We start from the raw sequence: 22,843 nt of genomic DNA on the forward strand, positions 1-22,843 counted from the left end.
CACTTAAGGTCACCTACATGTTTAATGGAACTAGTGTAACCCCCTCGAGGTTACTAGGATAGGTAGGAGAGAGAAAAAATCGAAATATTAATCTCCCGAGATGTAGATACAACATATGCGAAGGAATTTTTTTTTTATTGCCCTATTAGGCAGACGAGCACACCTGATGGTGAGTGGTTACCGTCGTCCATGGACTTCAGCAATGCCGGGGGCAGAGCCAAGCCGCTGCCTACCGCGTTAAGGCTGTTTTGTATAAGCGACATTTCGCTTAACACGCGACATTTATCTTTGTAATTAAAGGTCAGTTTTATTTGGTATCAGCATCAACAGTTCGATATTTTTAATTAAACTTCAATTAAGTTTACCTCATTCGAATAACTGAAGAAGTTTTTTTTGTTATGATAAAAAAAAAATCCAAGTTTTTTCCAAATGATTCTCTTCTGTAAAGTTGCAAAAATGTCCTTTGAACAAAATAGCTTTTCACCCCTCAATATGTAATTAAAATGGATGTTATGAATGGCACGAATCTTTAGAAAAGGAAAACATAATTTCGTGATTACCATCGGAGCTTTGTAAGAATGGAGGAAGATACTTTTTGTATAGTCTTTGCAAACAAAACAGATGGACGCACAGCTTGCGCGACGGTGAGTTGCTCATGGACAACACCAGTACTAGAGTTAATGCCGCTGTCTACCTCTGAGGAATTTCGGCATAACACCCAAGAATTTTAAATTAATTATTATTAACGTAATCATTATGAGATCTACGTCTACTTAATCTTTGCCTTGAGGCCTTAAAAAAAGTTATTAGACGAATACTCATAGAGCGTTCTCGCGCCATTTTCAATTTGACATTGACATGTGCATACGTATATGGAGCACTGAAGTAGGAAACCTATGGAAATGAAACATCAACAAAAAATTCGTGCCACTGTGACGTCATCTGGCCACAAAACATGGCGGTTTTAGTGCTGCCCAGAAGATTTTAATGTTAGTTGGTTTTATCGATAAACGTTCTTGGCTCATTTTATTTTAAATATTGTTGAGTGAATGTATTTGTAAAATTTATACTTTAATAGGAAGTAAGTATATTGTTATGTGCAAAGATGATGTGATTTAGATATTATGTGAAATCTAAGACGAGTTCGTGCTTCAAACTTGCCAAGTAAACGACATGACGATTTTTAAAATTTGCTACACTGATTTTATAAAGTTGTCGTTTGCCGCAAAACATAAAGATATGGCGCAGTACAGTGCCATCTGCCCATTTCTAGCCTGCTGAATGTTATCGTATTTTGAGTACGTGTTTTTCTTAGACTATTACAATCTATTTTAATTGTTTTGCTGACTCTAAAGTCCGTAACACACTACCGCAGCGCACCTCAAGGAAGGTACGCCGCACCATTTTAATCACTCTCACTTGAGAGTGATTCAAATTTTAAACTTATCAAGGGACCGCCTGATAAAAAAAAAACACCTACAGAACATTTATTCGTTAATAAAATTACAAACGTCATTCCTCGAGTTGACAATAGTGTTATAAAACTATTTTATTTAAATAGTTCCGACGACTTTCTTGAGATCCTATAATATATGTTTTAATTATTATTTTTGTATGTTTTAAGCATGATAAAATAAGAAATTTTATATAAGCAATCATATTAAATCGATATCAAAGTCAATAAATAATGTACAACCCAAAACAGACGGCCGAACTGACGTGACAATGACATTTGGCGCGCTAAACATGGCGGATTTTCGGCCTCATTAGACGGAGACGGAGACATTTACGTATATTCATGTTTCATTTTATGTACGCACTGAAATACTGTTATATTGTTTTCCTGCGAGTCAAGCTGCTGAGTAAGAACGAGATAGATATATGTTTATGTATGTGCCTTTAAAATGGGTGCTATTTATATAAGCAATTGTACGTATAGAACAATATGTCGTGTCCCTACTATATAGGTCTATGATATGGAGCGATTGATTTTTTTTTAATTGTATATTACGCAAATAAAAATTATAATGGAGTACTGTGATTATAGTCTTGTCAAAAACGGAACTGTTTTTAAGGAGAATATAAAAAAGGACGGAACCAGAGCATTTTTTCGACAGGTAAATATTTTTTTAAATATTCGTATTATAATTTTTTACTTATACAGTTGAATGAAGTCAGCCCGGCCAGTGCTTTTTTTTGTCTATGGGCTTCGGTAACCACTGAACACCAGGTAGGCTGTGTGCTCGTCCATCTTGAGACATGAGTAACTTTTTTTTTCCCTTCGCTTTCGAAGTCAATCGTGACCATTTGTCAAGTACCGGTAAAATGGGGCGATTAGGGATTGAGAGGCGAATCAGGAAAAAACCGGGAAAATCTTTCGATGCTCAATATAAGTTTTATATTCGTTGCAAAATCTTCCATTTTTTGTAGTTTAATAGTAGAATGTTGAAAGTTCACAAAACAACTCTGAACATGCATGATAATAGCTGCTAACTTATAAAAAATCGCGTTTCAAATTAACTTCCTGTGGTGGTAATTATTTTAGTGCTAGAAACTTTGCTCTCTTTGATTTATTTGATAGTAATAGAAGACGACTATGATTTATAAACGTTATTTAGTGTTTGAACCAGCATATATATTAAAGGTAAGTCTCAGTTGTTATTGGTTTTAATGTATTTGATTAAATAAAAATACATGTAAAAATCTGTTGTTTTTGGGGATATTGGGGACATCTTAGGTACAAATAACAACGAAAAAGAGGTCAATTGGGATGAGAATACGTGAAATGGAAACGACCTAAGTATAAATAGGTACAGGTTTGTAGGGTTGTCTATGTAGTTATAACAATATTTTTTAAATTTGTTGGTAAAAATCTGGTTTATTCGAAGCGAAATTGGGAATAAGTCTTTAGTTGAAATAGATAAGCAATTTAATATAAGTAAGTCGATTTTGCAGAGACATGTAACAAGATCAATGAAATCTCAAGGTGGACAAAAATGTCTAAGTAATACATAATAAAATATTTAATATTTGTTCAGAGTAGGGGGTAGGACACACCTAATCTCTTAACCCAGATAGAAATATCAGCACTGTCGATTGCACCTATAATTGAGGTGATGTCTGCCATGTACTTTTGTCAGTTTTTCAATTTTTTTTATTGATGATCACTTTGTTGGTGCAACTAAATAAATTAATTAATTAAAACTATATATAAAAATAAAAGTAGTACCAACCCTAGCAAATTTCTCATTTCGTCCCAATTAACCGCAATTTTCGGGTAAATAGGGATTACACCTATTTTTGCATTTTTTGCTTAAACTGGAATGCTAGTTGCATAATTTTAAATTAGACAACAAAGATGCCCCCAAGACTCAATCATTTTGATCCTTATATAGCATTTTATACATCAACAACTACCTTAAAATTGCTCATAAAGTTGGAATTTGTCCCTAATCGCCCCATTTTACGGTACGTATTTCATTTGAAAAATCGGTACGTGTCTGCGGGATTCGAACCTTGGCGTAGTCACGTCACTCGATACGAACGCACTGGCCGTCTTATCCTTTAGGCTACGGCGTTTTCGGGTGACGACCGCGTACCAAAAGACGTGGTGAGGGTAGGCCTTCCACAAGCTGGACCATCAACCTGTCGAAGGTCGGCGGTTTCCGCTGGATGCAGACAGCGCAGGCCCTGTCGTTGCCGCGAGGTTTGGGGGAGTCCTTATTACCAGCAGCCATCGTCTGTGGGCTAATAAGTAAACGCACAAAAAAGTCTAAATACTTACTTACACCTAAACTGTTTTTTTTTACATTTCTAAATTAGACACTGTGACGTATATAGTGTCAAATATGGCGGCATTCACATTGTGAAGTCTATGGATTCTGATCTAGTGCAATAGAAAGAACAAAAACTAACCTCCTTGAGTTTGCTAACACTAGCCCTAGCAAGAGCAGTGCTTCGCAAAATCTAGCACCGGATCGGAATCGCGAATCACTGAGAAGATCCGGCGAGAAACTCAGTGGGCTTAATACAGATTATTTGCGACATTTTGGAATGAGTTTCCATGAACACGGCAGATTGACGAGGTAGTTTTGTTAAATAAACCTCACCGTCAGTCCACGGCAGCTCAATGCTGGACGCAGGCATTTGCCCAATTTTAAATTCGACTAGCAAACACCCAAAAAAAACATATTTTTATATATTGACAAACTTCACAATACGATGATTGTTTATGAAAGTTTGAAATTTTATTTATCCGTGTCCGCTTTTAAACTCGTTTTTGTTATATTATTAATTCAGACTAGAAATTAGCAAGAAAGAAAGTTCCGATGGCGAACAGAAATTCATTCTTAATTAATATTTTTTTTTTTTTTTTTTTTTTATTGCCTTTGTAGGCAGACGGGCATACGGCCCACCTGATGGTGAGTGGTTACCGTCGCCCATGGACTTCAGCAATGCCAGGGGCAGAGCCAAGCCGCTGCCTACCGGCTTGCATCATTAAGCAATATCCATTTTGATTAATTTATTTTAGCGTTAGCGTGAAATTCCGCGCTGAGCTATCAATTTTTTTACCGACTTCAAAAAAGGGGGAGGTTCTCAATTCGACTGTATGTTTTTTTTTATGTTTGTTACCTCATAACTTTTGACTGGGTGAATCGATTTTGATGATTCTTTTTTTATTAGAAAGCTGACGCTTCGCGTGTGGTCTTATTTCAATTTAGTCCAGTTCTGATAATGGTATCCGTGAGAAAACAAGTCTTAAATTTGCATTAAGTACGTGCGCGACAAATAGATGAATAACTCAATATCACGCCAACCGGTTTCAATGATTATTGTTTTTAGTGTATATTAATTTGTTTTAGAATATCTTTTTTTTTTTCTATTTGAAGTCGGTTTTTGTTTGTCTATTTACAATTATTTAAATCTTAGCATAATATCCGTTTAATATAGATTCATTTTCATTAAATTATTATGTAGAGGCTTAAGCGACATTATTGCAACATTACAGGAAAACCATTTAAAGTTTAAAATTTAGAAAAAAATATCATAACAAAAAAAATCTTCAACTATTTGAATGTGGTAAGCTTAATTGAAGTTCAATTAAAAACATCGAACTGTTGATGCTGATACCAAATAAAACGCACCTTTAATTACAAAGATAAACGTGTTTTGAGTGCGTGATTTGTTTTATTTTGTCTATTTTAGTGTTTCTTCAGGTTTAAATGTGTAATAACGGTGGTTTAGTAACTGTTTAGTGTTTAGTATCTGTGAAAGTGCACAAATATAGTAATTGACCACCATTTTACTGAGATTATATTTCATCCCATAGCATCTCATTTCATTTAATTTCATCCCAGTTGATTAATGTCTCAAATTAATCATCTTCATTTCATTTCATATCATTTCACTCCATATTATCATTTTTCATTGTAATAATAATATAAATTATAATAAGACATGACTTAAAGGTCTTAATTACTAGGTCATAAAATCCCTTAAAAAAAACCACCCATGACCGAACACTGTGGAGGAACGTTCACATGTGGTCACGATCCTCAGCAGCGAGGGAACGAGATAGATAGATAGAAATAGCACTAGATGAAGAAATTTTTGGATATTCAAATAAAACTTCTCAGATATTTAGTACAGATAGATAAAGGTCGCTCACTTGTCCTGATGAAACTGGAAAGGCCTCCGGGCCACCAGTAATCCCTCAATCATAACAAAGAAAAAAAGGATGAAACTGAGGTGACCCCCGCTGGAGGGTCCCACCACTGTGGCGTGGAAGCAGCTTAGTAGATGGCTTCGGCGGTCTCCAAAGGCGTCCCCGTGGACGCAGGCTCCCGAAAAAATATCGCCCCCCCGACCTGGTGGTAGGACCTCTTGTGAGTCCGCGCGGATAGGTACCACCACCCTGCCTATTTCTGCCGTGAAGCAGTAATGAGTTTCGGTTTGAAGGGTAGGGCAGCCGTTGTAACTATACATGAGACCTTAGAACTTATGTCTCAAGATGGGTGGCGCATTTACGTTGTAGATGTCCATGGGCTCCAGTAACCACTTAACACCATGTGGGCTGTGAGCTCGTCCACCCATCTAAGCAATAAAAAAAAACAAAAAAAAAACACTGTTAACATTTAAAATTCTCAAGCCGCGAAAAATATCAATCAAATCCAATAACCCCGAATCGCTACCTAATTAGAAATTCGTATACAGTGAGAATTCTCATTTATCTATCTATAATTAATGTCTTTATTTGTAATTCAATATTCATCAATTTTCTTAACATTTGAATTAGGGATGCAAAATACACAATACATTTTATTCCTGGCCAGTAAAATAGAAGCATTGCTGTTGAGATTGGATTTTTAAATAATTGACTTTTAGGTTTCCGGACACCGAAAAGAAATATAAAACGGAACCATTTTTAAAGTAACGTTGAGATTATTCTATTGTAATCCAAAAGGATGTACAAATGTAGACACCATTATTAATATATTTTTAAATACAACTTTTTTATTATTTATTTTAGAGAGACCATATGAGTCGTCTATTATCAAAGGTGGCAATCTGTGCATTTGGACAAAAATAAAATTATTGATATTTCAATACAGATTCATTTGAATATAATCGTCTCCTTCAAAGAATACGGTTCAAAACCTGCATTAAATAAAGGTTAATACTTAACCTGTTATTTATCTAAGATGTCATTCAGAAGAGTTTTGTGACTGCCAATGGAATACAAAGTCAATAATTCGTTTATCTGATTTACCAATAATTATCCAAAAGTCACATTGCCGGCTTTGATAATAGTCGACTCATATAACTTTTTTATTATTAATTGCATACACGTGTGGACGAGCTCACGGCCCGCCGGGCCCGCCTTGTGTTAAATGGTTACCGGTTAGACATCGCCACTGTAAAATTGTTTTGTTTTAATTATATCGACCGATAACAGCTCGTACCTGAGATGCAATAGGGAAATAATAAACAACAAAACAAATAAATATAAATCATTTCCTATATTTTAAATGCTATACATAATTCGTAACGAAAATAGATACATACATATGAATTTGATTGCCCGCGAATGCATTATTTATCGTTTTCAATGCAGTTTTGATTGTTATCGAAATAATTAGAAGCATCCTTCTGAGAATAGATGTTTTATTATATATATAATATATGTATTTAATATTAAAATTTATGTAAAATTTGCATTTGTTTTGCGTTTAATTATATTTTTGTTTATGAACACGTGAGCGAAAAATCTGACTTTAAATATATATGTTTTTAATATGGTCCCATTAAGTCAAGATTTGACATGTGATTTATTAAGGTTATTCAAAATAATGAAAGAGGGAGAGAGGGAAATGGGAGAGAGAGCGAGAAAGAGAGATAATAATGAAATAACTGCTTAATGCCTATGGCATTAAGTCCGCCTTTATACTGTAAAGTATAGAAAATAAAAATAAGATATGTGGCGTCGTGGGACACCGGATAGGAACGAAGTTCCCTATTGTGGGTGACTCACATGTATTTATTTATTTTATAATATTTTATTATAATTACACTACACAACAACACATACATACTTTATTTTATATCAACACATTCATTTATCACACACCTTTTATAAAAATATTAATTTTTTTTTTTTTTTTTTTTTTTTTTCTTTATTTAAGGAGATTATTCACTTAGTGAATATGTCACTCCATTGTGCAACAAAAGATAGTAACAAAAATATATAAAATTATATAAAAAAATAAAGAAAACTGTTATCGTCTCTGAAGGCCCACCAACACTATTTTATAAAGTGACTTAGCCATTTCGGATTCCGGAAAGGCTAATACGCAATTTACACCTCCAACTTGTCGGAAATCTGTATGTTTTGCAAAGAATTGTTGTCTCAAATCATCATTCCGCGCACACTCCATCATAATGTGAAAAACGTCTTCCACTACATCACAAACTGAACATTTGGGATCAGGAGCCTTCCCCATTAAATGAGCAAATTTATTGAGTGGGATGTGCCCGGAACGAAGTCTGAAAACAGTCACTAGGGTGGTTCTATTAAGGTTACAAGAATCAAACCATGGCGTTTTCCATGGTAGACTTTGAATTGTTTTGTACCACACGCCTTTTTCCAAAGACCTTTCATCGAAATATACCTTCCATAGACGATAACATTCCTCTCTTACTAAGTTGACACAATCGGTATAATTAGGAACTATGTTCAATGGCACACCATCACTAGAAGCTTCCTTAGCTAACTTATCCACCCTTTCGTTGCCACACAAACCGATGTGAGAAGGTATCCATTGCAGTATCACTTCTTTACCGTTCGCTTTTAAGTTATGTATCTGCTCAATAATTGTATAAGCAACTGGATTGCCCCTAACACCATAAACGCATCGGTTTAAGTGTTGCAGCGAACTACGAGAATCAGTAAGTATTACAAACTTATCAGAGTCCACTGAGCTAGCATATGATATAGATTCTAAAATGGCTAGTAGTTCTATGTGCATAATTGACACTCGTACATCTGAGATAATATTGAATTTCATACAATTTCCGGTTTGTGGGTCAAATATAGCAGCTCCCATATTTAGATTATTTTCTATTGATCCATCTGTATACAAATGGTAGTAGGATGAATAGTGGTTCTCTAGATGACGTACGCAGCTGTTACGTAACATAAAATGGTTATAACTACGCTTAGGCTCATTCATTCCTTCAATGTTAAGTTTAATAAGGTCGCATAGGTTGTATGCACTGATCCATGATCTTAAAGCGAACATTCCTAACTGATCTCTACAGTGGATGACTATGTTGCGGAAACTGTTATGAATACAAACTAGCAGTGGTGTCTTTTTGTCTTTCCAATATCTAGAAGACATAAGGGAATTGAGTTGGTCTAATAGTACAATAGAGGTGTTGCCTGTTATTGATTTAGATTTAAGCCATAATTTTCCAGCTAGATATCTTCTACGAGTCTGAAGAGGTGGTAAACAAAGTTCGCTCTCCATAACATGTATTGGAGTACTCTTAACAAAGCCTCCTATAATGCGCATTGCCTGATTTTGAATTTTACTGAGTTTAACTAAATTTGAATCACAGCTGTTATCATAGAAACAACTTGCATAATCTAGACGGCTTCGTATGATTGATATATATAGCCTGCGAAGATGAGCAGGGTGGACTCCCCATCCCGACCCCGCCAACACTTTAAAAACGTTAAGAAATTTACAAACATTTTGATAAAGTTCATTTATGTGCTTATTCCATCTCAGAGATCTATCCATCCACAAACCAAGGTATTTAAAACTATCTACTTCGCTCAGTGGTGTACCATTTACTAAAATATTTGCTTGTAATACCTTCCGGCCTTTTCTAAAAACACATATTTTACTTTTTGTAGCAGAAATGTTAAGGCCCAATTCATCTAGATTTTTTATTACAAGGTTGAGAGATCTTTGCAGACGGTTTCTAGCCGTATTCATATCGCTGTCTGTTACATAGAGGACAAAGTCATCAGCATATTGGGCTACACATATATCTTGAATAATATGACAAATTTTGTAAGTTGCTACGTTAAACAATAGAGGTGATAAAGGATCGCCTTGAGCTAAACCTCGTCCTGTATGTCTGCTAATGTACGAGTCATCAGTTTTGATTTTTAAAACCCGTAGGCTTAGAAATTTCCACAAATATAAACAGAATTTTGCCCCTACCCCAAGACCATCTAGTTTATTAAGTAAAGCATTGATTTCAACATTATTATAAGCGTTATCCAGGTCGAGAAAACAAGCCATGGTGAAATTGTCTCTAGAAAAACCAATCTGAACTCTTGAAACCATTCGGCTTAAAACATCTAGACAAGACCTTGATTTACGAAAACCTACTGTTTCATTAGAGAAAATGTTATTTTTTTCCAGAAACCATTCCAATCTTCTACATAAAATTAGATGAAACACTTTGCACACGCATGACATAAGAGAAATAGGTCGCAAAGAAGAAGCGGAGGACGGATCACGACCTGGTTTTGGAATCGGAAAAATATAAATCTCACGCCATTGATCAGGAATAATGCCTCCAAAGATAAAGCTATTGTACAAAGAGAGCAGTATTTGTTTGCCTTTAAGAGGTAATCGCTTAATCATAGAAAATGATATATCATCCCATCCAGGGGCGGTATCTTTTGATTTTATATTTACCTCTAACTCATTTAAAGTAATTGGAGCCTCTAAGAAAGGATTCGATGAAACGAATATAGGTTGACATGATTGAACAAACAGAGGACACAAATTATTAAGTAGCGTTTCGGCTTTAGTTGGGTCAACGTAAGCTCTCTCTGATTTGTATCCCTTCAGCCATTTCATTTTGCTCCACAACTCACTCGTATGTGAAACTTCATTTAAGGAATCACAGAATTCGTGCCAATGTTCTCCAGAAGCTTTCCTTAAAAGTTTTTGTGATTCCCTAATACTCCTCCTCCTTGCGTCGGTTTCCTCATTACTGAGGGTCGTGGTCATGGCCTTGAAACAGATTGTTTTTTATAGTGCACCGCCATCTGTTCCTATCTGCAGCTGAGTGCAGAGCATCGTGCACTGTGGTATCCAGGGCTGCACGAATCTGGTCCGTCCAACGGGTCGGGTTCCTGCCTCTTAGTCGCTTGCCTTCGACCTTTCCAGTGACCATCAATTTCTCTAAGTTGTCACTGTCTTTCCTTGCGATGTGGCCAAAGTATTCAAGAATCCTTCGCATGCAAATGGTGGAGAGTCTAGTCCGGATCTTCAACTGAGCTAGGATGGATAGATTGGTGCGGCGTGCGGTCCAGGGAATACCCAACATCCTCCTCCAGCACCACATTTCGAAGGCATCAATCCGATTGCGGTCAGCTTTCTTTATAGTCCATGTCTCTGCTCCGTATATGAATATTGAAAACACTAGTGTGCGGACTAGGTTGCTCTTGGTGTTCATAGAGATATTTTTGTCCTTCCATATTTTGTCCAGCTGAGACATGGCACCTTTTGCCATCCCAATCCGTCTACGAATTTCCGGTTCACAAGAGCCATTGTTGCTGATGTTGGAGCCCAGGTAAACAAAGTTGTCCGTTACTTCTAAATTAAGTGTACCGCTGAGCTCCAGTCTGCCTGTGCGATCAACGATCATGACCTTCGTTTTAGATCTGTTTATCGCGAGTCCGAGGTCTTTGCTAATGCGCTCCATCCTGTCCAAGAACTTGCTCATCTCGATTTCGCTGGCTGCCAGGAGAGTGGTGTCGTCAGCGTAGCGTAAGTTAGAGATTTTACAGCCTCCGACGGTAATACCACCATCCCATCCATCGCATGTTTTCCTGACGATGTATTCGCCGTAAATATTGAACAGGATGGGTGACAGGATGCAGCCCTGCCGCACGCCCTTGTGAAATTTGAACGAGTCAGATGCAGTCCTATCGATTCTCACTACTCCCTGGCTGTTGTAGTATAATGACTGAAGGAGTGCAGTAAGGTGGCGAGGGACCCCCAACTCTGTGAGGACATCCCACAAGCAGTTCCAGTCAACACAGTCAAAAGCCTTACTATAGTCAACGAAACACATGATGACCGGCGTGTCGAATTCGTAGCACTTTTCCACAATCTGTCTCACGTTCAGTATTTGCTCCCTCGTGCCCTTGCCTTTTACAAATCCAGCTTGTTCCTGCGGGATCTGCCAGTCCAAATAGTAACGAATCCTGCTGTTTATTACATGCAAAAGAACTTTGCTAGCGTGAGAGATGAGGGCCAGGGTGCGGTAATTATCACATTTTCTAGTTGAACCTTTCTTGTGCAGTGGGATAATTACAGACCGCGTCCAGTTTTTGGGCCATTCACCGTTTTGCCATACGTGATTGCAAATCTTATGGAGTACATCCAAGCCATTGTCACCAAGAGCCTTGAGGATCTCCGATGTGATATCGTCAGGTCCGGGAGCCTTCTTTGATTTGAGCCGGTCGATTGCACCCGTTACCTCTGATCTCAGAATATTAGGCTCCAATTCAAGATCTTTCCAGTCGAACCGGCTTTCGGTAGATTCATGGGGAGCTTTATAGAGTTGCTCACAGTAGCCACGCCAGCGTTCCGTGATTTCGTGCAGTTCATGCAGTGGTAGTCCTTCAGAGTTTTCTATGACCCAAGATTTGGGCTTGAATTTTCTACTTAGCAGACGGACTTTCTTGAACAGATCTGAAGTTTGCAGCTTTAGCGCGTGTGATTCCACCTCTCGACATATGCCCATAATAAATTTATTTTTGTCTCTGCGGCATTCTCTTTGGACTGCTTTACAAATCTCAGAGTATTCCCTACGTATCTCAGGATTCTGTAGGCCTCTGACTTTGACATCTTTTCTGCGCTGGATTAGGCTCCATGTTTGGTCTGTTATCCATGTGGATCTCCTGGGATCTTTTTCTCTTTGAGAGGTAACATCTACGAGGGCATCATTTATTTTACTTTCCAGATTCATCCACATAGATTCTGCATCCTCCGTCAGTGATAAAGGGGATTTGGCAAGCTTTGTTTCAATCAAATTCCGAAAATGAGCTTCTTCTATTGGATTTAGTGATCTAGGTTTGAGTCGTGAGTTTTGGTGGACAGCTTTAAGCCGGAGGGAGAAGAAGGCGACGAGCAGTGTGTGATCAGAACCACATTCGGCCCCAGGAAAGGTCTTTACATTTTTTACGGAAGATCTCCAGCGCTTGTCCACTAATACATAGTCTATCTGGTTTCTGAATCGATCGCCAGGAGATCTCCATGTGTACAGTCGCCTCTTATGGTGCTGAAACATTGTATTCGTAATACTCAGACCTCTACCAATACAGAACTCCGCAAGCCTTTGTCCACGTTCGTTTCTAGTGCCCAGACCATACTTCCCGATGACGTCGCTAGTTTCTGGAATTGATTCTGTGTTACCTATCTTGGCATTCCAGTCTCCCAAGATTACTGTGATCTGTCTACTTGGAATATCGTCTAGGGTTTTTTCAAGTGCATCGTAAAACCCATCGATATCCTCTTCCGTGGACTGAGCTGTTGGAGCATAAATTTGAACGATATTGAGGAGACAGGGTTTGGTGTTCAGCTTCATTGTTATTATCCTATCCGACACCGGATTGTATCCGAGGACAAATTTGTTCATATTCCGTGGTAAAAGTATTCCAACGCCGCTCCGGCTAGAGTCTTCTAACCCGGAGAAGTAAAGTGTGCTTCCTGACGAAGTCGTGAAATGTCCCTGGCCTCGTATATGTGTTTCGCTGAGGCCCAAGATAGGTAAGTTATGATTCTCTCTTTCTTTGTCCACTATGCTCAATTTGCCTGCTTGAAGCAGCCCATTAACGTTCCAGGTGCCAATGCGCTGATGGGATCGCATTGAGAAATTATTTCCTGTAGTTTTAGTGCCAACAGTAGCATGTCCTTCTGCAGAGGCCTGAAGGCTCGCCTCTTTGGAAGCTTCGGTAGCATACTTCACACCATCCGGCCCGGGTACCGAAAGGCGCCGGGCGTCAGCCGGATCACCCGACAAATCACTTTCAAATGTTTCTCTGTCCATGACTCTCTTGGGATGTAATTGTGGTGGGTTCCCACGTCCTTCCACATCAGTATTTCGAAGGGATTTAGTCCTTCACGGCAACTGGTCCCGCTCCGGGTCACTGGTTGGATCCGGGGGTTGGGTTATTTCCCGCCGCCCAGTGCTCGGCGTTGACATTTTACGGTAGGAATGTCCAGCTCTACTCAACCCTCCTCTTTTCTCATCCGGGCTTGGGACCGGCAATGGCAGAGTTACAGCACAGATTCCCTAATACAGTCATTTAAAATGATCAAATTTGACGGAATAGGAGTTTTCCTAAAAGTAGCAAGCGCGCGTCTACGTAAAGCAATAGATTTAGATAGATTTGGATTCCAATAAGGTTTTGGGGCAAACTTAGCACAAGGATCTGTGCAAAACTTAATAGATGGGATACACTTATCTGCCGCTTTATTGATCGTGTCAATAAATAAATTATAACCAGTAAAAGGATCATCCGGAAGAGTAAATTCAGCGAAAGAGTCCGTTAACAGGCTACTATATTCTGTCCAATTGGCTGCTTTTAAATTTCGTTTTTTAAAAGAATTTGAAGAACAACGAAATGCTGATGAAATTTTAATACACAGGTGGTCGCTTCCTAAAGTCTCATTTGATACTTGCCAATTAAATTTGAAAGCTATATCTGGAGAGGCGAAAGATATATCAGGGCTACTACATTGTAAATTTCCAGCTACCAATTTAATGCGTGTGTGACTACCATCATTTAGAGAAATTAAATTGCATTCGTTTACAATGTCAAACAGTTGGGACCCTCTGCTATCTGTCTTATATGACCAGGTCAGGTGGTGGGCATTAAAGTCCCCCAAAATTAAAGAGTTACTGGTAAATTGGGAAAAGATAGCTTCCCAATCTCTACGGGTTGTACGTACCGATTGTGGGCAGTAAATTCCAATAATACTTTCTAGATAATTACAATTAAATAGCCTAACAGAAATAATTTCTATCCCAGAATTTATGTTAGTTTGTATTAATTGTGATCTAATGGATTTGTGACAAAAAATTGAGACACCGCCGTAACCATCGCACCGATCTTTTCTAAAAACAACAGCGACATGAATTTTTTCTTGATTTAAAAGATGTTTGAAATCTAGAAGCTTGGGCCTCAAACTTTGTGCATTCCACTGAATTAGTTTAAAATTAATTATTTTGTCAGATCCGTTAGCCATTGATAGAATCGAAAATTAAAGTAAACCACTTTTTAAACGTTGATGCATCTGGTAAATTAATTAACATTACATTAATCGTCCAGTCTAATAGATAATTAATACATAGTTTGAATTTAACACTCCAAGGCTTATTACTGCAAAATACTACCTCTTTAAGTTTGTACAGAACCTCCATAATTGAAATATCAGACCCCGAGTGAGTCTTCCTAGTACGGTCACGTCGAAAATATTTAGATGTATCGTGTAGTGTCGTTTGTGGTTTAGGATCTTGCGTCGTTGAAGTAGAAGGTATATGCGGGTGACAGGACCCCCCCTGCCCCGCGTCTTGATTTCCCTCCTTGATAGGTCCACTAGTATCAGAGCTGGTCTCCGACGCTTGTGATGACGCATCCCAATCATGAATGGACTGATCCGACGAAAAACGCTGCTTCCTTTTTTTAGATTTTCTTTTATTTTTTTTGGAACTCTTCAAATGTTCGTTAGAAAAAAGTGTATTATTTTCATCTTGAGTTATCTTAGACACGACGGATGCATATGAATTCTTATTACGTGGGTCAGTAGGAAAGGTAGTGTTCTGCATTGTATAAGTGATATTCTCACTCGTTTCTCTGTGAACAGCTGGTGAAAAAGGTGGTACGTACATCAATGAAGCCTTGCGGTACGTACAGTTAAATTCCGACATGATTTCTCTTATTCTTCTTTCCTTCAAATATATTGGGCAGGTCTTAGCTAGGGCCATATGGTTACCTTTACAATTTATACATTTGAAGGAATTGGTCTCGCAATTAGGGTGATGTTTCCCACATTTAGGGCAGAATATTTTTGTAGAAGGACAATATTTGGCACTATGACCAAAACGCCAGCAATTTGAGCATTGTGTTACGGGGAATATATATGCTTCGACTTTTACCCTTGTATTGAATAAATATACATATTCCGGAAGTGAGTTACCCTTGAAGCTGAGGCGAATGGTTTCACTGTCTATCCATCCTGGCGAAGCCGGGTTCCGTTTATTCAATCGTTTGATCGCTACTATTTCGCAATTATTGCTGGTCCTAATGTTTTCCATAAGGTCATCCTCAGATATGCCTATTTCCATGTTTTTGACAATTCCATAAGAGATATTTACTTCCCATGAATTTTGAATCCTCCAGCCTTGTTCTTGAATTTCAGGACATGCCGCGAATTTTTCGGAAAAAGCTATGTCCTCAAATGCTAGAAGGACTTTAAAAGCATTAATATATTTCACACGAGTTATACCACCAATATTAAGTCGATGAAATAGTTTGGCCAATGCGAATTGTTTTGGTAGCTGATTTTTGCTCGAGATGCAAACATCAACGGAGTTCGGTTTCCAGCGTTTTGCCTTGGACCTCTTTACTACTGTCCAATCTTCTTCATTCTCTTCATTTTGTCTAATATTGTACTCAGTCTCCATCAAGTCTTCTTCTTCTACTTCTCCAGATTTATTGTGCTGTTCATCAATACTTTCTTCGTCTTCATTTCTTCTTGATTGTATTCGTTCATCTTCCATATTTTGTCTACTCATATTAGCTTCCATCTTGTTGCTCTCAACAGTCTCGTTTGCTTTTTCACTCATAGTGCACTAGGATTATAGTCGTACACCTCATTGACCAGAATACGGACGGACTGCGCCCGAGCGCAGTCCCGATTTAGTCAATAATCCCGTCCTCGATTGAAGGTAACACAAAACAATATTTGAATAAAACAAAAACCAAATTATAGACACGTGCGCAATCACTCGCGTATTCAGATAGATATACGTTATACGTCCAAATACCCGTCCGCTCTGTTCGGCTGCCGGCGGGCGACTGATTTTTAGTTCTATTCGAGGTATAAAGAAAATAAAACTGGAGGTTTCGCAACAACCCACAACCATTCGGTAACGGGCGAACTTATTGTGGTACACTTCATTCGCGGTTGTTTGCATAAGAGTTAGTGTATTGCGCAAACGAACGCTCTGAGATCGTGATCAATGATGATAAAAAAATGTTATTTTTTGTACGTTATTACAAAGTTAAGTCGTACACTGTGTGCATTACTAATTTGTACGTTATTAATAATAAAAATGTTATGGACGTTTCTTCCCGGTTAGGGTAACCCTCCGTATCGTCCCATAAGGAGCTTCGTTCCGAAAAATAAAACAATTAATTATTGCCTAATCATTATTCTGGTGTGTTCTCTTTCATCAAAATCCATCCAGTACTTTTTGCGTGAAAGAGCTACAAACATACATCCATACATTCTTAGAAACTTTCGCGTTTATTATAATATTTGAAGGATAAACACCTAGACAAAAAGCGAATTGACCTATTCATCACACGAATGTTTGTCCGATGCGTGAATGGAACACACGACCCCTGGCGTAACAGTTAGGGGCGCTACCGAATCAGTCGATGAATTAATGAATTATTTTCAAATCGACACACTTCGCTTCGTTCACAACTGCATTAAACATCCCCTTGTTACGCCGGTGCTGTGCTCGTGCTCATAGCCGGACACTTCCTCAACTTAGAGACAGCTCTCCTCGCCACTACCTTTCATAGATTCCTTCGATTTGCAGTTTCAAAATGGCGGCCTGCAATCTCAAAACGGCGCCGGCGTCAGTTTCGACAATATGGCGGCGATGTTGCTGTGCATAAGAATAATAATGCGTGTGTTTATTACAGCTATTAATCTCAAGCACTGTTTGGTCGGTTTACTTCTGCATGGGACTCTGCATCGGAGCTCCGACGGTCTTCATACCGCAGCTGGGGAAGGAAGCTAATTCCACTGACGCCGTCACCTCGGAAATGGCGTCGTGGCTGTGTAGGTATTTCCGTTTTTCATCTGGTATCCCCTTAGTCAAATTCCAGGATGCCGTAGCTTGATTTAGCGGTACGAATTATCGCGAAGGAACATTACGACATAGTTCAAAATTAGTATCGATCAGGGTAGCCAAATTTCCTAACATATCAATGACTGATCATTCGAAAAAAATAAGTACATATGAGTCGACTATTATCAAAGCCGGCAATGTGACTTTTGGACAATTATTGGTAAATCAGAAAAACTAATTATTGACTTTGTATTCCATTGGCAGTCACAAAACTCTTCTGAACGACATCCTAGATAAATAACAGGTTAAGTATTAACCTTTATTTAATGCACGTTTTGAACCGTATTCTTTGAAGGAGACGATTATATTCAAATCAATCTGTATTTACATATCAATAACATGTTTTTGTCCAAATGCACAGATTGCCACCTTTGATAATAGACGACTCATATATTGTAGCTGTAATTTTAATTTGATTTATGTAAACGATTCAAGTGTCCTCCACTAATACCAATAGTAACTTCTGTTTCAGCTTCGGTATTCGGCTACAGCGCTCTGCCCTGGGTATTGATACTTTGCTGGCTTCTCAACGCGATCGGACGGAAACGGACCTCTATTATAATGTCGCTATCCACTGTGGCAATGTTCGTCGTCTTCTATTTTAGTAAAACCGCCAACGATTTACTTATCACCGAAATACTGACGGGCCTGACGCACGCCAGCACGATGACCGTCACAGTTGTTGCCATAGGTGAATATTCTTCGCCTAAATTCAGAGGGATATTCCTCACTCTAAAATCGGCGTCGTTACTCTGGGGAATTTGGACGTCGAACGCGATCGGAACGTTCTTTCACTGGAGGTACATACCTCTGATGGGAATCTTGTGTTCCCTGCATACATTAACTGTGTTTTACTGGTGCGAATCGCCATATTGGTTGGCGTGCAAAGGTAGATTCGACGAATGCCGAAAAACGCACAGGTGGCTCAAAGGTAACGGTAGAGCTTCGGAGCGCGAGTTAAAAAAATTGATCGATTCCTTAAAACGAACACAAAGCAAAGAGATCGAATTAAAAAGTTTACTGTCAAAAGAGTTTTATATTCCATTATTGTTGTCTATTTTAGTCGTAACGCAATATCATTTTTCCGGGAAATTAGTATGCAGTATTTACGTTATAGAAATCTTAAAAAGGATTACTAATGATGAAGCCACAGCGTACTATGGGATGTTAATTCTCGACGGCGTAACCGTCATCAGCACTTACATCGGCTGTATCTTATGTAGGATTTTAAAGCGCAGGACTCTGCTACTTACGTCTAGCACCATAGGGATTACATTTCTATACATACTAGCTTTGTACTTGTGGCTTATCAGAATTGAAGTCGTGACGGAAATCAAGATGGCTTCGGTCTTGTTTCTCGCGGCTTTTTCGACCTCCATTAGCTGCGGGCCGATGATCATGGCGACGTCTTTGTACGGTGAATTAATACCGTTGAGATTTAAAAGCGTTTCGATAATATTAATTGCATTTACATTCTTCGGTTTTCACAGTACGCTGTTGAAGTTAGCTCCCGCCATTTTTGCTAATTTCGGCTTGGATGGAATGTTTCTATTTTACGCTTCAACATCAACATTAATCGCCATTTTGATTTACAAATATCTACCGGAGACCAAAGATAAAACTTTACAAGAAATCGAAGATTATTTTAAGGATTCGACAAATAATTCTGATGTTACGAATCTAGTTCGCGATAAAATTGTCAGTTGATAATGAATTACTTATATTAGTTACCTTAGAACTTTTTACTGGTGGTAGGACCTCTGGTGAGTCCGCACGGGTAGGTCCACCGTCCCGCCTATTTCTGTCGTGAAGCAGTAATGCGTTACGGCTTGAAGGGTGGGGCAGCCGTTGTAACTATACTGAGACCTTAGAGCTTATATCTCAAGGTGGGTGGCGCATTTACGTTGTAAATCTCTATGGGCTCCAGTAACCACTTAACACCAGGTGGGCTGTGAGTTTGTCCACCCATCTAAGCAGTAAAAAATAAAAAAGTTGAACTACATATTTTTGGTAATGCCGATTTTGAAGAGTCTTGTGTGTATGAAAACGCTTCACGTGTGGTCCCATTTAAGTTCTACCAGGATCCAACTATTCGCTTCGGAGTTATCCTTAACACGTTGAATGCCATAAAATCGTACATATTTTCATTCAGGCCATCGTGTTCACCGAAGAGCCTTTTAAAATATCCAAACTAAAGACGGTTTAAAGTCTCTAATTTTTATCTACCGTTCAAATTATGGCATCTATATATTAATACGTGAAGCAAAAATTTTGTATCCCTTTTTACGAAAATTGCGCGGACAGAGGAGTATAAAATTTTCCACACTTATAGAGAATATAGAGAAGAAGTGCACAATGCTAATATTTTTTTAAATAATGCATAAAAGATACATTATATCAATAAAGAAAAACTTACACACACTACATACCATGTATTTGACGCACACACGCATGCATACTATTTACTGTCAAACTTTTGTTCTTGGCGTCTGTTGTCAAATTGAGAATAGATTAAATATTGTTTGCCTTTGTTAATATTTTTTATAGTGTAGTCTTGGCGAAATTTGTGATTAAAGAAGTATAAAATACAATCATAATAGTGTACAAACTTACAATTCCAATTAATTATAGTCGAATTTCGACTACTGCGGGACCTCTAGTTTTATTAATTTTAGAATAAAAATATCGAGTTGATAATTATAATTACTGATTCCCTGATTCTGGCTTGACCCGAATATGGTGCGCTAGGACCAACGGTGGGTCATAAAGCGTACAACGTGTTAGTAATGCATACACATCACTACACAGGGTCACTACACAAGGGGGTCGCGGGATTGAATCACGCCAAGAGAAGATATTTGTATGATAAATATAAGATGTCTTCTCCAGGGTTATAGATGTATATTAAATATATGTATGTGTATAATAAAAATCTTTCATTTATTTCCGTTATCTGGTACCTGTAACACAAGCTCTTTACGAACTTAGCACAGGACCAGTTAACGTGGCGTGATTGTTAGTAAATATTTATATATTATTATAGGTATATATTATATTATACATCGCGGCCTGCTGAGAAGATCCGGCGAGAAACTCAGTAGGCTGAGTAATGGTAATGGATGTTAGGGTGCATGTCGAACTCTTTGTCGAGTTCGATGAGTACGGTTACCGGGGTCCCTAAGCCTGCTCCTAGTGTTAGAGCTGAACGCGTCTAACGCAAGGGTCACAAGATCTGATGGATGCACGTAGAGAAATCCCTTACATAGTCCGTTCCATGTCTCGTTGCGTGACTTGAATTTTGCTCTAATTAACAACGTGTTTGTTGGTAAGTGTTTAAAAAAAATTAACCCGCTGAAAATAGCAATTGTTTATTAAATTTATACATAACACGTAAAACCGGTCTGGTATATTTAAAATTGCTTCGTGTATTATTATTTTTTTAATTAATGTTACACGAAAATCTTGTTCTGATAATTTTATTATGAGAACAACTGAAATTAAGTTGACAGTGTCGATTGAGAGATTCTCGACCCCCCGTCAAACACGTGGACTATGTTCCTATTAAAAATACGAACATTTAACTCTACATATATGAACATTAAATGACAGCACTTATGGATGATTGTTTTCTTTTCCTACCTATGCTGATAGCCTTGAGAGGCTATTTCAGCTTCTCCTTGATGTGTAGGTGAGCTCACGGGGCTCAAACCGGAGTGTTGCTAACACTGGCCCAAGCAAGAGCCGTGCTTCGCAGAATCTACCATCGGATCGGAATCGCGACCCGCTGCGAAGATCCGGCGAGAAACTCAGTGGGCTGTGTCTATGGGTTAATTCGTCGACCGGTGCTTGTGGTACCTAAAAGCACCGTTAATGGATCGGGAGGATCCGTAATGACGTGTTCGGAGCCTATATGTAAGCTTATCTTGATAATGTCGTAAGCGAGATTCAAGCATGTGTCAAATATCTTGTGTACAGTGATGGCTACCCGCCACATTAATCTATTATAGTTACCGCCTTAATGTAAGTTGTCAATAAATTTAATATGATCATTTATCGCAATTTATTTTCTAATATCCGTTAATCTAGTCATAGTTCAATGGGGTTAGTTCACGCGGGCACTTTTCTGCTAAGCATTGCTGCGATTTAATCAAACAAACCCTCTTTCCTTTGTTTTGGGCGTCAGTCCTTGAGATAGCAATTAAAGATGGCATCATCGAATTCTTTTTTTTTTGTTTTTGCCCTTGTAGGCAGACGTGCATACGGCCCTCCTGATGGTGAGTGGTTACCGTCGCCTATGGACTTCAGAAATACCAGGGGCAGAGCCAAGCTGCTGCCTAACGCTTAATACTCTCCACAAGCCTTGTTTGAAGAAGGACATGTCATAGCGCTCGGGAAACACCGTGGAGGGGAGCTCATTCCATAGCCGGAATTTTTCCTGCTTACCTTCAATGTATAATGGACACAAATAGGACGAATGAGCGATTACCTGGAAAAAAAACGATCACAGACTGGGATCGTAATGACACGGTCTCATCCTTTTTACGGTAGGCAGCGGCTTGGCTCTGCCCCTGTCATAACTGAAGTCCATGGGCGACGGTAACCACTCACCATCAGGTGGGCTGTATGTTCGTCTGGCTACAAGAGCAATAAAAAACAAAAAAATCATAACATAATAACAGATAGATAAATAGATTATTACAGATTTACTGGTGGTAGGACGTCTTGTGAGTCCGCACGGGTAGGTACCACCGCCCTGCTTATTTCTGCTGTGAAGCTGCAATTCGTTTCGGCTTGAAAGGCGGCGCAGACGTTATACTGCTAAAACTGAGACCTTAGAACTTATATCTCAAAGTGGGTGACGCATTTACGTCGTAAATGTCTATGGGCTCCAGTAACCACTTAACACTAGGTGGGCTGTGAGCTCGTCCACCCATCTAGCAATAAAAAAAAAAGGTGGTAAGTAAAGGTAGGTGGTGGTATTTACGTTGTAGATGTCTATGGTCTCCTGTAACCACTTATCATCAGGTGGACCGTGAGCTAGTCCATACATATTATTAGCAAAATAAAAAAAACACGACACAAAAATGTATCTAACTATAGCTAGCTCTCCCTGTGAGCTATAGCTAATTGTATGAAAAATTCTATCTGTATTTTGTACCGT

General features: G+C 38.6%; 1 protein-coding gene across 1 annotated transcript; it reads left to right on the plus strand.

Annotated features, from left to right (window-relative positions):
• The first annotated feature begins 822 nt into the window (after positions 1–822).
• Positions 823–21,733, plus strand: LOC101745615 (uncharacterized). The gene is made up of 4 exons (XM_012690920.4): positions 823–868; positions 1,968–2,117; positions 17,474–17,612; positions 18,155–21,733. Exons 2-4 carry the CDS (start codon positions 2,028–2,030, stop codon positions 19,387–19,389), a joined length of 1,464 nt encoding a protein of 487 aa, XP_012546374.2. The 5' UTR covers positions 823–868; positions 1,968–2,027; the 3' UTR covers positions 19,390–21,733.
• The last annotated feature ends 1,110 nt before the right edge of the window (positions 21,734–22,843 follow it).

Source organism: Bombyx mori, chromosome 11 (assembly GCF_030269925.1).
Source record: "Bombyx mori chromosome 11, ASM3026992v2".
NCBI lineage: Eukaryota > Metazoa > Arthropoda > Insecta > Lepidoptera > Bombycidae > Bombyx > Bombyx mori.

Coding starts and splice junctions, on each gene's coding strand:
- LOC101745615 (XM_012690920.4), top strand. CDS start 2,028: ATGGAGTACTGTGATTATAGTCTTGTCAAAAACGGAACTGTTTTTAAG. Junction 2,118..17,473: donor CCAGAGCATTTTTTCGACAG/GTAAATATTTTT, acceptor TGTTTATTACAG/CTATTAATCTCAAGCACTGT. Junction 17,613..18,154: donor GGAAATGGCGTCGTGGCTGT/GTAGGTATTTCC, acceptor CTTCTGTTTCAG/CTTCGGTATTCGGCTACAGC.